The sequence below is a fragment of the Dendropsophus ebraccatus genome, chromosome 4 (assembly GCF_027789765.1).
Source record: "Dendropsophus ebraccatus isolate aDenEbr1 chromosome 4, aDenEbr1.pat, whole genome shotgun sequence".
Classification (NCBI taxonomy): domain Eukaryota; kingdom Metazoa; phylum Chordata; class Amphibia; order Anura; family Hylidae; genus Dendropsophus; species Dendropsophus ebraccatus.
This window is the reverse complement of record NC_091457.1, coordinates 51,693,258-51,708,020: the sequence shown is the minus strand read 5'-3', so window position 1 is coordinate 51,708,020 and position 14,763 is coordinate 51,693,258. Positions and strand designations below refer to the sequence as shown.

The window sequence follows — 14,763 nt, the reverse complement described above, 5'->3', positions numbered from 1 at the left end:
TCTTACTCGATATCTGCATTTTTCTTAGACATGTATTTTTATTTTACGGCTATGTTCACACTACATAAAAGTAGGTACTACGGCTGTAGTTTTTGCGGGATGGAACAATGCCTTACTATCAATGGGAATCCGGCCGGAGCATATACACATCGTATACGCTCCGGCTGGGATCCCGTGCGGCCCCGCAAAAAATTGACATTTCAGTTTTCTGCTCCCGCAATTCAATGAATTGCAGCCGTAGGAAACCCTGTCAGTTCACAGTGAAGCGAGCGGCTCTGGCCGCTTGCTTCACTGTGTGCTATGGGAAGCTCTGATGCGGGTGCGCGCTGATGCGCCCGCATCAGAGCTCTGAAGCCGGAAAGATCATCCGAACGGTACTTAACTACCGCCCCGGATGATCCGTCCAGAGACCGGCCGTTCCGTGACCCGGCCGGGTCACGGAACGGCCTGTCTCATACGACGTGTGAACATAGCCTAAGACTGTAAGCAAAGGTCTGGAGGTTGACCGAAACGTTGCCCATTGAGAAGGGATTTGCTTTTGCAGCATTTGGTGCATAGTAACTGGAATCTTTTGAAACAATTCATATTGAGTGCTGCGGTATTTCTTCAATGTTTATGGGGAGGTCGGAGAAAATAAAAGGTCAGACAAATAAGTATTGTATATGGCCACATTCAGATAGGGGATGCCTGTGGACACAAACATTGAACCCTAAGAAGATATTCATACAGACGTATATTTTTGTTCAACCTGGATAATATAGCTATAAAAAAAATCTCAGACTTAAACAAACAAAGGGAAAAAAACTCAGTTCAAATAAAGCAATTTGTGTGATATGCTACAATAGTAGTAATAATGGGCAGAGACTGAGATATTCGGCTTTGTTCCCTGCCCATTATCTGCAAAACTGCATTTTCATCAGTCAGCTTAAAGGACAACTCCGGCGAAATTTTTTTTTGGCTTATTTAACACACATTACAAAGTTATATAACTTTGTAATGTGGTTAAATACCCAGTCTGGCCCCCTTCCCCCACTTTCCAACCCCCCACCCCGGAAGTTAAAGAATGTATACATTACCTATTACGGTCGTCACGGTCCTCTTCTCTGGTGTCGGGTGATGTCAGAGCTGGGGGGCGGTCCGGGTCTTCTTCCTCTTCGGCGTCTTCATTGAGAGTGAATGGGAGAGAAAAGGCTGCTGGTGCACATGCGCACCAGCAGCCTTTTCATTGGCTGGAGCGCATCACATGGCTTCCAGCTTGCTCAGCCCTGATTGGCTGAGCTTGCTGGAAGCCATGTGATGCGCTCCAGCCAATGAAAAGGCTGCCGGTGCGCAAGCGTACTGGCAGCCTTTTCTCTCTCATGGACCCCGAAGCAAGAGACATCGCTGGACGGCGGACGCAGGTGACGGTGAGGCGGACGAATGGAGTGGCGATCGTCACCGGAGGGATGGTGAGTATGGTGTCTGTGTGTGTCTGTGTTTTTTTTTTTGGGGGGGGGTCCCGCCGGAGTTGTCCTTTAAGTTTTTCAGGTGCAATTGAGGTCGCAAATTGCTGACACTATTAGATAGCTGTTAGGGAAAGGAGACACATGGTATCTTACATATATCTGTATGTTCTTCCATAACAAAGAAAAATTATAATCTTATGGCTAAAGTATCAAAGTATCACTGGGGCTCGGTTTTCAGCTGTCTGTTACTTAAGCAAGACTAGTGATTGGAGGGGGAGCGAGGAGATATTTGAGATTCTTATTCTGTACAGTAAAAGTGGAGTTTTATAATTTAAAGGGGTACTCTGTCCGGGGGGTATTTTTGAGCTATGGCCGGGGATGGGGTGGTTATAGACTGCAGCGGTCACTTACCTGCCCGGTTCCAGTGCCGGGTTCCGGATCGCGCCGCCCCGTACTTCCGTCCCACGGCCGCTTCATGGTATGAGCTGCGGCATGAGACGTGACATCTCAAGGCAGCTCAGCCATTCAGCAGTCGAGGCGGGATTCCGCTACGGCCGCTGAATGGCTGAGCGGCCACGAGACAGGAGTACGGGGCGGCGTGATCCGGGACCTAGCGCTGGAACCGGGGAGGTGTATCTGTGCACTGACAGGTTTGATACCATTTACTTCTACGGCCTGAAATAGACAGCTAGTGACTATGCTTGGGTCATCTCCCGCATATAAAGAGGTTTTTATTTTTCTCAAAAGGTTGCTTATTGTGCTTTTTAGCCTGAGTAAAAACTTCTAAATGCGCATGGAATTTCCTGAACATAGTCACTACATGCGAACCTGCGGGGAAATAGAAGTAAATGGGGTTTGTGCACTGATACAACAGCGCCTGATTTTGACAGGGTGTCAATGTACCTGTGTCTCAGAAGGCACAATTGTGGTGCGAATGCACTCTAAACTAAGAGGAACACACCTTCTTGACTATTGTCAACCATCACTTAGTAGTTATAGGAGATACTGATTCTCATTGAAGAGACCCAGCTGGTGTATGCAAATATAGAAGGAATGCTCCATGGGAAAGTATGCAAAGTTGATTTTCGTCAGAAGGAAGAACAATAACTTGCTAGTGCCCCCTATATGTACTGTATATAGGCTATTGCATCAGCTGAAGTATCTGCATGCTTGAGGGCAAATTAAGGGTAAAGAACCATTTTAGATTGGCAGAGAAAACCCAAGATCTAAAGATACAAATCAGCTGCGCTACTATATTACTTGGTATTATGACAAGCTGCTTTACTGCCAACAAAGCAAACAATTCTCTCCAATTCTCTGTACATTTATTCTTAATAGAATATGTTCTTTTCTTTAGTACACTGAGCAAGGCTTTACTAGATTGTCTAAAAATAAAAACATCCCAGAATTCTTTAGGATGGCATTTGCCTCGTTCCAAGGATACCCCAGACACTTGCCAGGAAAGTGAAAAAGGGCAAGGAAGGTGGCATTAATGTACTCCATAGAAGCTCCTCAGCCGTTCCGCAAGTCTGTAGACAATTGAACTCACCATGATAGTCTTTGTATAATGGATTGGATTCCCTCTCTGAGCCGATAAATGATTCAAGGCCAACTACCGTATCTGACAAGTTTTTCACACGTGCAATAATTGCTTTATTCTGTAAAACAAGCAAACAAAGTAGACAGAGAGGAGGACATAATTAGTGTTTGTGGGATAAAGCTGGGTCTTATCAATGAGCAGAGAAATAGCCAGAAATAAATCTAGTCTATAAAACAACACACAATCTGCCGCCGCCGCGTGTGAGCGGAGACCAGAGTGTGAAAAAGAAGGAAGGACACTGATAGTCCCTCAATGCACTTAAAAAACTCCACTATAATAATGAAAAATAACAAAAATTTCAGAAAAATTAACTGCTTTGCATATATTCTGTATAACATAAATGTCCATAATCCAATTATCTCAGTAATACTCATGGTTACAACTGTCATTCTGTAACAGAATTTAAATCATTTACAGCATGTTAAATATAAAACAATAAAAGTATTTTTAAGGTGGTACAAATGGGACATGTAATGCAGTAAGCAGGTATAGGGAATCATACAAAAGTCAAGTGGAGAATACTGTACAAAGCAACATAAAATGTATAACAATAGCTTGCCCAATGTATTTGTAGGAAGCATAATACAACATATAAAAAGGAAAGAGGAGCAAGCATGTAGACATATATGAAAACATAAATACATAAAGATCAGACAAACCAGGTGGGGCATAGAAGGGGAAAACAGAATGGACATGTCTAGGCCACGCGCACACAGCTTTTTCTGGGCACAATCAATACCTACAGCTCTGAGAGTCATACACAAAAAATTCCTACAGATAAATCACATGTAGGTATCCCATATGCCATGGTTTGGGGTCTCTGTAAGGAGTCCCGTGTCCTCATATATGCAGGGACATTAGTTAATTACCCTTAACACCTCCACGTCAGGGTCCTCAGACTCCTACCGATCGTGAGACAGAGCTAGTAGAACAACAAGGCTGACTCCCTGACTCGCTGAAATGATTGGGTCACTAATGGTTCTGAGTAAAGGCTAAACCAAAGAGCAGAGTCTAAAGGGTTGTCATGTGTGGGCTTTCCCACTGGCAATGCCAGGGTTGCTAACAAAGTTTTAGTAGAAAAGGAGTAGGCAGAAATCATAGTCAGCACATGCACAGGTCCAGGACGGTAGAGTCTGATCATGGTAGTCAACCATAAGTCATAAAGGGCAACAGACAGGTAGGCATGGTTAGTGTACTTCTAGGGATTTGTAATTGCATGGTGCTGGGTCTCAAGCAGGTACAGAGAGGCATCTAGGAATAGAACGCCAAAGACTGTTGCGAATGAGTTAGCACAGAATGACAAATCTGCAATGCAATGAAGTAGAATATTTTTCTCAAAAGCTTAAGATATCAGGTTGATTTTATGGGAAATGTTCTTAGAATCGGATAGATTCGCTTGGAAAAACACCATATATTCCTCAGAAACCATTGCTATGTTCCTGGTAATTACACAGGTAATAAAGCATTGCCCAGTGTGGAAAAATGACCAGGCACTCGGCAGACAGAAAGAGCAGGAACATGCTGCTCGGCCAGTGTGCTAGTGCAAACAAGGCAGACAGGCACTTACTGCTAAAATTACTTCCCAGTCCCTGATGTGTGCTTACAGCTTGCAATCCATTATTGATGTGTTTCTTCTGGATTAATAATTTATAGATTTTTATTAATTGCACATAAAAATTGCTTTTAAGACCATCAGTTTAATTTTGGAATAGGAAAACACTTGTCTTCACCATCATTAGGTAACCTCCGGCTGCAGAGTAACAGCAGTGGGAATGTTACAGGGACTTTTAATATTTCACATCATTTGAGGGATTGCTACTTATGGCAGTACCTAGACAAGATGGCTTTAAAAGAACTAGGTGGCTGTTCAGTCGGAATTGCTTGCTCTAGCAGTTTTGATGCTTGGGGCTAATATACAATATTAGGTGATAGAGACTTTGCGGTACACAGTGAATAACACAGACAAGTAGACGCATGATGCAACATAAAAGTGATGACAGGTTCCCTTTAAGGAGGCATTCTGCAAAATTAACTTTTAAGACACACAGTTGATACAGTTACACATAAAAAGTTGATTGAGAAAATAGTGAAAATTGGACTTACAGGGGTTTTCCTGATTTATAACATTGATGGCCTGATCATAAGAAAGTCTATCAATGTTTTACTGGTGAGGTGGTGACACCAGATACACCCACTGATCAGGTGTTTGAGCGAACAGCTGCACCAGCGGCCATACACAGTGAACAACGCCAAAAGCCTGGGGTTATCTACTGTGTAATGGTGGCAGAATAGACAGCACAGGGTTTCCAGCACTCTTTGCTATGTTTGGGTGCCAGTTTAGAGGCTTCCTTGAACATCTGATTGATATGTCATCAATTTAATAAGCTCAAACAACCACTGGATACTTCAGTGGATTTGCAGTTGGCTAGAAGATAGAGGGTTGTTGTTAATGGTGTGTATTCTGAGAAACGACTGGTCACAAGCGGTGTGCCACAAGTACTGGGCTGTATAGCTAGAGGTATAACCAGTAGCAAGAGGAAAATTGTGATCCTGCTGTATAGTGAAACCACATCAGGAATACCATGTCCACATCTGCAGACTTTGGCTGGGTTCACACTATGTATATTTGAGGCTGTATTTGTGAGGCTGTATAGCAACCAAAACCAGGAGTGGAGTGAAAACACAGAAAGGCTATGTTCACATAATGTTGTAATTGAGTGGATGGCCGTCATTTAATGGCAAATTTTTGCTGTTATTTTAAAACAACGGCTGTTATATTGAAATAATGGCAGTTATTTACCGTTATATGACGGCCATCCACTCAATTTCAACATTGTGTGAACAGAGCCTTTCTGTGTTTTCAATCCACTCCTGGTTTTGGTTGCTATGAGGACCTGACTTGAGGACCAAATACTGCCTGAAGTATACAGTGTGTGAACCCAGCCTTAACCTGCAAAAACGTATTCATAAAATAGAATGGGTGCAAAGATGGCTAAAAAAAATTGGCGGAGGGTGTGAAGCATAAACCAGGAAAAACTTAATAATCTGCATAGTCTGGGGAAAACTGAACACAAACAAGGGGTCACAGTTTGACATTGGCTGGGTAAAAATATGCAAAAAAAGGGGTATGTGGAGCCTCAGTTGCGAGTTTCAAAACACAGGAATAGCCAGATATCAATCCAGGAAAGGAAAGCCTGTAGCCAAGGCAAGCCTCCCAGTGGGGAGATCACCAAACCACCCCGATACGTGGCCCCTTAAGTCATACTCGGTTGTAAGTATTGGAATATAAATAAGGAAATTCCAGGACGGCCCCTTTTGCGTCAAAGTCTAACTCTGTTGCGAGTATTGCGACATGACAAGGGTTTACCAAAGTCAGACATCCATCCACAGACAGCTGTTTCGGGTATGTGCCCCTCGTCATATTTAAATTTATAGTGGGCAATGTATCAATGGAGACTCTTGAATACTTCATTGGATTTTTTTCACTGATCTCCCTGAGCTCAGTGATTGTTGTGTTTTGTTGGGTAAAAAAATGAGAAGCAACATGAGAAAACATTACTTTACTGTGGTTGATAAATCCTTAGTAACTGAATGTAAACATGTCTGAAATAAACGTGAATATCTATCTATCTATCTATCTATATATATATATATATATATATATATATATCTCCTTGAGCAAAAAGAAAGGAAATAACATAAGGGCACACTAGATGTTTTTTAGCCCAACAATTAACTTCTGTTACCCAGCCAGGCTGTAAGAGGTTAATCATCCAGCACACAGACTGACATCTCAATGACTTCTCTTTGATTTGTACAAGACTGAAAAACAAACTACTAAAAAAATACTATCCATTACTGATGGATATATCTAAATGTTTATGCAAAATGGTCACAACTTTTGCAAATAGAAAACTTTATTAGACAATTCTGAAGATGAGAAAGACTCGGCATTACACAATGAAAATCTCTACCATTAAGCAGTCCTTCCTATTTCTCCTTCAGCAGGAAATAATTATATCCCGGTGATGCCAGCAGCACAGGGGGAGTCAGAACATGTCTCGCCAAATGTTGATGTCAGTGAGACATAGTCAAGTATATTCAGCTTAAAGTGTTACTGTCATTTAAAGAGACATGTCAAAGGTTCTGAATGATTCTGAAAGGTTCTGAACGGTAAGGAGTCTGGGTGGTAAGGAGTCTTTTCCTGCATTGTCAAAATAAGTTATCACCCCATCGGCAGTCCAGTGACGAAATCGCCGGCTGCCGATTAATATAGATGGTACTAGAGCGCCATTGAGCATGAGAGTAGTATCATAATGCATTATGTGTTGGTGTTTTACTGCAAGAGTTACTGATGCACTTCACATAATTGATAGCGCTATTAGGAATTAAAATTATATGGAAAGATTGAAGCAAATTCTGAAGACATTTAGGTCAAAGGTACAATGCAAATGGGTATTTCAAATGAATAACAGCCAAATGGACCCCCAGCCAAGATGGTTTTAAGGGAATCGGTCATCGATTTCATGCTGCCTGAACTATGAGTGATAAGGGCGGTCCCTGGTGGCTTCTGCCTGCCCCACTGACCTTGATTGATGCATCTCATCCTGTTTGGGTACAGAAATAGATCCACCAGGGACCGCCCTTATGGTTCTGGAAGCATAAAAGTCATGAGAATGCTACCATATGGTAACCCTGAGTATGTAAACTTCTGAGAAAAAGGGAATGTGATAAAGGAAATAAAAACTGAAATAAATCGATGTCTCTACTAATATTCTTGAAATGTAGTGATCCTAATAGACCTAAGTATGGGAATGTCTGCTAGAATAAAATGTCAGGAATTGTTTTATTGAATATGTAAGATGTAGGAAAAACTGCGGTATGTCCAGTTTAATCCTACCTCTGTGGCCAGTTTCATTTATTGTCTATGACCAGTTTCTTCCTACAACTATGCCTATGTCATACCAAGTCTACCTAAAGCTTTGGAAGAGACCCGTTTATTTATATAAGTACCAAAGCATGCTTCTATTATTCCAGCTTCCAAAAGCAAAGACTTATGTGAAGGAGACTGGAGGTATGCCAGTGATCACCTATTCCCTTGGTTTCACTTTTATCCACCTCCTTTCTCTTGATGTGATCTGCCACCCAGATGTTATTAGTGCCATCAACGTCAGGCGTGTTGAGTGGGCGTGCATACATTAGCTAATGAGTCTCAACCTGCCTAAAGAAAGGTGTTCCAGCGTTCCAAGATAGTGTTTGTTTTCAGCTATTTGATGTAAAGTAATAGTACAGGCACCTGCATTCCTTGGGATCGGCGCTCTCGGATGAATGGCAGTGACCTGAGTGCTACTTCAAAGGAGGATCTGGCATAGATGGAGACAATAGGTCTGCAATTGGTACATGGCATTGTGTAACAAATGGCAGAAACGTTACAAATTAGCAGTGGCTGAAGAGAGAATGACAACGCTACAGCAATCCTGTCACATCACCCATGTGCTGGGGGTGTGGGGTGGGGGGATCTCACAGCTTGTAACTGTGAGGCTTTTAATGCGCACGCTTCCTTCTCTTCTGTGACAGTAAGAATAAGCGGAAACTTCACAATAATCAAACTTGAAGAAAGGAATGTTTTTTTTTTGTTGTTGGATTTTGTTATTAGCTAGATATATGCTGTATTGACTCACAATAAACAATATATTAACTTTGCAAATCCACCAACAAAATATAGACATCAATTAGAAAGGTGTTTCTTATCAATACTGAAACATGCAGAGTACCCAGAATGTAACAAAAAATGAAAAGAAGGTGTGTGCTTTATTTCCAGAAACAGCACCTCATCTGTCCATAGGTTGTGCTGAGTTTTGCGATTAGCCCCATTTGCCTGAGTTTGAATCAGCTGCAATAACAGATGCATCCAAGGACAAAACTGACTTTTATTCTACTCCCAGAACCAGTCTTGCTGTTGTATTATGGAAAAGGATCAGAGCGGCACTCCGTGTATGCTGGTGGTGCACGAGGAAAGGAGCGTAGTCCCAGTACAGCCTGGCAGTTGACGAAGGCAAATGGCCGAAACGTGTTCTGCTGTTCAGACTATTATGGTTTATGGAACCGAATAAAATTACATGAGTGCTGAAGCTCTTCTGACTGCTAGAGTAAAGGGTCAGATGCTGAGCGCTGTGCATCTTCACTTTGATTGCCTTAGCTCAGGTCACAGCTCCACATAACTCACTGTTAGCTACCCCACCAGAGACAATCATAAAGGATGGGCAAAATGCTCAGCTAGTGCTTCTTCCCCTTCATCTTAGCAACTAGTGATGCCCAAGCAAATGGATCACCACCAACCAAACCATGCCACTTATATCATATCATGGCATATCAGAAGTTTGCATAAATGAAATTTATTCTTTGAGGTTCCTAGTCGTTCGCAACAGCTTTTGACATGTCACTGAAACATGTAAAAAATTTTGATCAGTCAGGATCAAGGTGCTTAGACCCCTGCAATCTCTAAAATAAGCTGGGAGCCTATTGAACCTATGTCTTACAGCATGATGGGAAAGACTGAGAGGCAGGGAGTGAAGTGCTGAACCAAACCCATCTGTTTATCCTATCAGACATCTGGTAGAGGTAGATACCTCTGTAACTTACAGGACATGGTATATATGACACACTTGCATCCTAGGATATCTAGATGGTGTACGGCCATTCATACAATCGGGTAGACTGTATTTGAGCGGTCCATTTACATATGCACATTTTTATTACTGAATCAATTTACCATGAAAAATTATTCCTACAATGGCCATGTAAACCTTTGCTAACCCTGCCCCTGGGTCTTCTCTGAGACCATTATTTACATGGCATAATAGTAATTGTTACATACAATAGTTAACCTCTTACACACAGCAAATACGGCTACAGTTGTTCAGGCTGGAGAAAAACCCAATGAGTGCATATTTAATTAAAAAAACAAACAAACATTGTACACACCTATAAGCTATGTTGATTACGGTACAATAATAATATAATAATACAAACAATAGTAAGGATGAGTTACAAAACACGGGAGTATATCTTCGGATGTACTACACAGTCAGACTAGGTTTAAATCTGCTAAAAAAAACATTACGTAAGCTTAAAGTTCCCAAATAAATTAGTTGTCTCAGTTTAATGATTTTGGAAGCAAGTTTGCCTCCAGCACAAATAATTGCTAGTACCCAAATATCAAACTGAGCATCCAGCTGATGTCTACAATAAAGTGGCAGGTTAAAAGATACTAAAGTTTAAAATCAGCTTAGACTAATCCCATATTGAGTGCAAAATTATAGCTTGTCATCAAATGCAAGCTGGCAATCCGGGGGCCAGATGGGAGACTGGATGGGAAAAAGAGTTCATGCAGGTGGGAAAGTGACGGAGATTCGACAGAAGAGATCCCTGCTCCCTCTGCTGGTGAGGACATCATCTCCTTCACGTTTATCAAGCCATGCGGAGGTAATGACGTAAAATGTAGATGGTAAAAATCACTCAGAATACCCCCACCAACCCATTTCTGATAGCAGGTATTTCCATACTGGAAGTCTGGACGCCACTATGCTTGCAAACTTGTTTGTCTTTCCAAAATACTCAAACCATGGTTAGTTACAAGAAGGAGAATTTTCTTTAGGTTTTCTAATGGGTATCATACTGCTTTCCAACCAAGAATCTTAAACATCTTGAAGGTAACCACCACAGGCTTCACACAAGAACCTAGCAAACAAATGGATTTTAAAGGGGTTGTCCAGCGAAAATCTTTTTCTTTCAAATCAACTGATATCAAAAAGTTATATAGATTTGTAATTTACTTCTATTAAAAAATCTCAAGTCTTCCCATACTTATTAGCTGCTGTATGTCATGCAGGAAATCTTTTTCTTTCAAATCAACTGGTGTTGGTTATATAGATTTTTTATTTACTTCTATTAAGAAATCTCAAGTCTTTCCATATGTATTAGCTGTTGTTTTCTTTTCAGTCTGACACAGTGCTCTCTGCTGACATCTCTGGCCAAGTCAGGAACTCTGTCTCGGTTTTATATGAATCCCCATAGAAAACCTCTCCTGCTCTGGACAGTTCCTGTCTCGGCCAGAGATGTCCGCAGAGAACACTGTGCCAGGCTGAAAATAAAACAACATTTTGTAGCTAATAAGTATGGAAAGACTTGAGATTTTTTAATAGAAGTAAATTACAAATCTATATAACTGACACCAGTTGATTTGAAAGAAAAAGATTTTCGCTGGACAACCCCTTTAATGTTTACCTCAATGTCTTAGTCTAATGTCCAAAAGTGGAAACCCAATAATTGCAACAAATTTGGTGACCAAAGGGGTACACAGCAGCTTTCCCACCAACCATTCAGACCTCCAAAGTGACAGGCAGGGTTAACCCCCCCCCCCCCCCTTATTACTTTCTATTTGTGTGATTGTAGGATATTTGCCAACAGTCCCGATTCTGAGGACATATTGCAAGCCAAGCTGCAAAAGGCGTGGGTTTTGGTGGGCCCTGCCCATAAGGGGGTTTTTAGGAGGTCTCAGGGTGGTGTTATAGCATGCCAATTTTGACTTTTAAAATACTGTCAGCTATGCAGCAGTTATAGCAGCTCAGGTTATACAATCTGCACTGTGTTTCTGAATGTAGCATTGAAAATGATCATTGGAACATAGTAAAGACATCACCTTTGTTGGTAGCTAGCCTTAGAGGAGACTTGAGCCTTATGGTGTGTTTAGATAGAGAGATTTATCTGATAGATTTTTTGAAGCTAAAGCCAGGAACAGACTATAAACAGGGAACAGGTCATAAAGAAAAGACTGAGATTTCTCTTCTTCTCAAATTCATTCCTGGCTTTGGCTTCAAAAATATGTCAGATAAATCTCTCTGTGTAAACACAACATTAGGTATATGGCCAAAATGGATAAAAAAGAATCTCCAAGAAAGAAGGTATGTCAAATAGAAAAGTTCATAGTCACACAATCCAAGGAAGAATAGGGTCATTCTGTGAACTCACTACAACATTAACCCCTTAAGGTCAAAGCCAATTTCGTTTTGGCGCTTTTGCTTTTTCCGCTTTATGTTTAAAAGGCCATGGCGCTTACATTTTTTCACCTAGAGACCCAAATGAGCCCTTATTTTCTGCGACACCAATTGTACTTTGCAATGACAGACTTTTTTCCCATAAAATAAGCTGCAAAGCCGGAAAAAAATCCTTTGTGCTGTCAAATTAAAAAAAAAGGAATTAATTTTAATTTCAAGGAGTTTCCAGTTAACGCTGTTCGCCCTATGATAAAACTGACTTGTTACATATCATTGTAATTGTACTGATGTGGGAAACATAGATAACTTGCATGACTATTATATTATTTGATGGCTTTAAAAAAATTAAAACCTTTTTAGGGTACAAACACACACGCCGTATACGCAGCAGATACGCAGCAGATCTGCAGCAGATTTGATGATGCAGATTTGATGCTGTGTTTAGTTATTTAGATCTAATCTGCTGCGTATCGCAGCAAAAAATACGGTGTGTGTGTTTGTACCCTTAAAAAAAACTCAATGTGTTTAAAATTGTTCTATTCCCTTCCTTATAACACTTTTATTGTTTGGTCTATGGTGCTTTTTTTCTAGATTTGATGCGACCAAAAATGCGCAATTTTGCACTTTGGAATTTTTTTGCGCTTACACCATTTACCATGCGAGATTAGGAATGTGATCATTTAATAGTTCAGGCAATTACACATGGGGCAATACCAAATATGTTTTTTTGGTTATTTATAAAATAGGAAAAGGGGGGTGATCTGGACTTTTATTAGGGGAGTGGATTTTTTTAATAATAAAAAAAAACATTTTTACTTTTTTTATTTTACTTTAACTAGAAGTCTCCTTGGGACTTCTATATACACAGCAATGATCAGTGAGATCAGTTATACATTGCTCTGGCCTGCTGCAGACCAGAGCAATGCATTGCCTAGCAAGGATCAGCATCAGTGCGACAGTTGTGATGGGCTGGTTAGTGCTCTGTGACATTTGTATTTCTGAACAATCCACCATTCATTTCTATAGGGGATTTTTTGGTCTTTAAACGACAAATCTAATCAAATCCAAAAATACATAGCACACCTGTCACTGTCGAGGGCTTCGAAACACAGTTTGAATGGAGTCTGTGTGCAAAGTGGTCAAGGCTGTATTGCAGAAAATTGTAGGTACTATAATCAATATTTCGGAATGTTGGTAAAGGCAACATAAATGAAAGAGTGTGCTAAGATGCATCAGATTCCCTGCGTATTTAGGGTGGGGACTCTCTAATGCAGAACTGCAATAAATTACATGAGGTAGATGTTCCAAAAATGTCATCCACATGTACCCTTGCCCTGCTCACATCACAAGTTCTCAGATTGCAGTTCTATGTTGTCCTTAACCTTTACAGCTGTGAGTCCCCATGCATACATTGTTTAAATTTGCTGGGCGCTCTTGGGCCTATATGAAATGCACTATACAGATAATGGGTTAAGCACAGTAACACACAGGAGTCACTGCTCCTGCATGATACTTGGCTCATGGCAATCCAAATTACGTAGTAGGCCTCAAAATTTTAAAAAATTACAAGGATTTTTCGCATCACAGGATTGTCACATCTGCATACCCTGCAGTGTGGAAGGATTAAAAGGGGCAGTCAGTGCTCCCAACGGGTGCCCGAGTACTCCTGACAGTCTTACTGGACCATGGAGCAAACTGCTAACTGCACCGGAACAGCGCTGAGGAGGAAGTCTCCTGTGTAATAGGCACATATATGCAGTTTAGATTCATCTAACCTGCGGATACTTCCCCTTTAAGTGTATGCTATGGATTTTAAAACTTGCAGCATACTTATTCTGTTGAGGTGGTTGGGGAGGGGCTGCCTTTTAACCTCTGTGTTCTTCCTGCCCCTACAGTGAGGGGAGGGGCATCCTTCATTCTGGTGCCGTCATGCGGGAGGATGCTGATGCAAAAGATTGTCTCAGATTACTGCCACAGAATTTCTTCCAACTCTGTAATACATTTTGTCATGTGAACACACCCTAAGAATAACATTAAGTGCGATCCTCTCCTGACTCTGTGTCACCTGATGAGTCGGAGACCTAATGTAAGTCTAGGAGCTAGACTCTCATTGACACAGACTCTCCTCGCTCATTCTCATAATTGGTTGTGGTGTGAACACTCAGACCCGGCCCGATTCAAATTTTTGACTAGTTTTTTCAAATGATAGTGACACTTTAAAGTGTATAAAATAGGAACAGGTATGAACTGCAGCCAATCACAGCTCAGCTTTAATTTTACCAGTTTTCACACCAGTTTCTATCTTACATTTTAATAAATCTGGCCCACTATCACTAAGAAAATGTATAATAATAAAAAAAATTATATATATATTGAAATACAAAAAATATAGATAGGGTCCTCACTCCTTATATACCATTTACCTTATTCATGTAATGTTTCCGATTCTGTAATGTTCTAAACCTTATCGTTTGTATAGCACTGTGGAATCAAGGGTGCATTCAAATTCATAAATAATAATAATAATAATAATAATAATAATAATAATAATAATAATAAAAGAGTGTATCTTTGTATACAATGTTTTCTATCTCAGAAACCTTTCTAGGGGAATAGTGTGATAAAAATGGTCACAGTTAACTCTGTCAACAAATGTCATTAG

At 40.7% G+C, this 14,763-nt stretch overlaps 1 protein-coding gene across 2 annotated transcripts in view; it reads right to left on the bottom strand.

Moving 5' to 3' along the window:
- Positions 1-14,763, bottom strand: part of ELP4 (elongator acetyltransferase complex subunit 4) — a 221,381-nt gene that overhangs the window by 107,525 nt on the left and 99,093 nt on the right. For both annotated transcript variants that reach the window (XM_069968386.1, XM_069968387.1), the window contains exon 8: positions 2,995-3,103. In XM_069968386.1, coding sequence (XP_069824487.1) covers positions 2,995-3,103 — 109 coding nt within the window. The remainder of the gene's footprint in view (positions 1-2,994; positions 3,104-14,763) is intronic.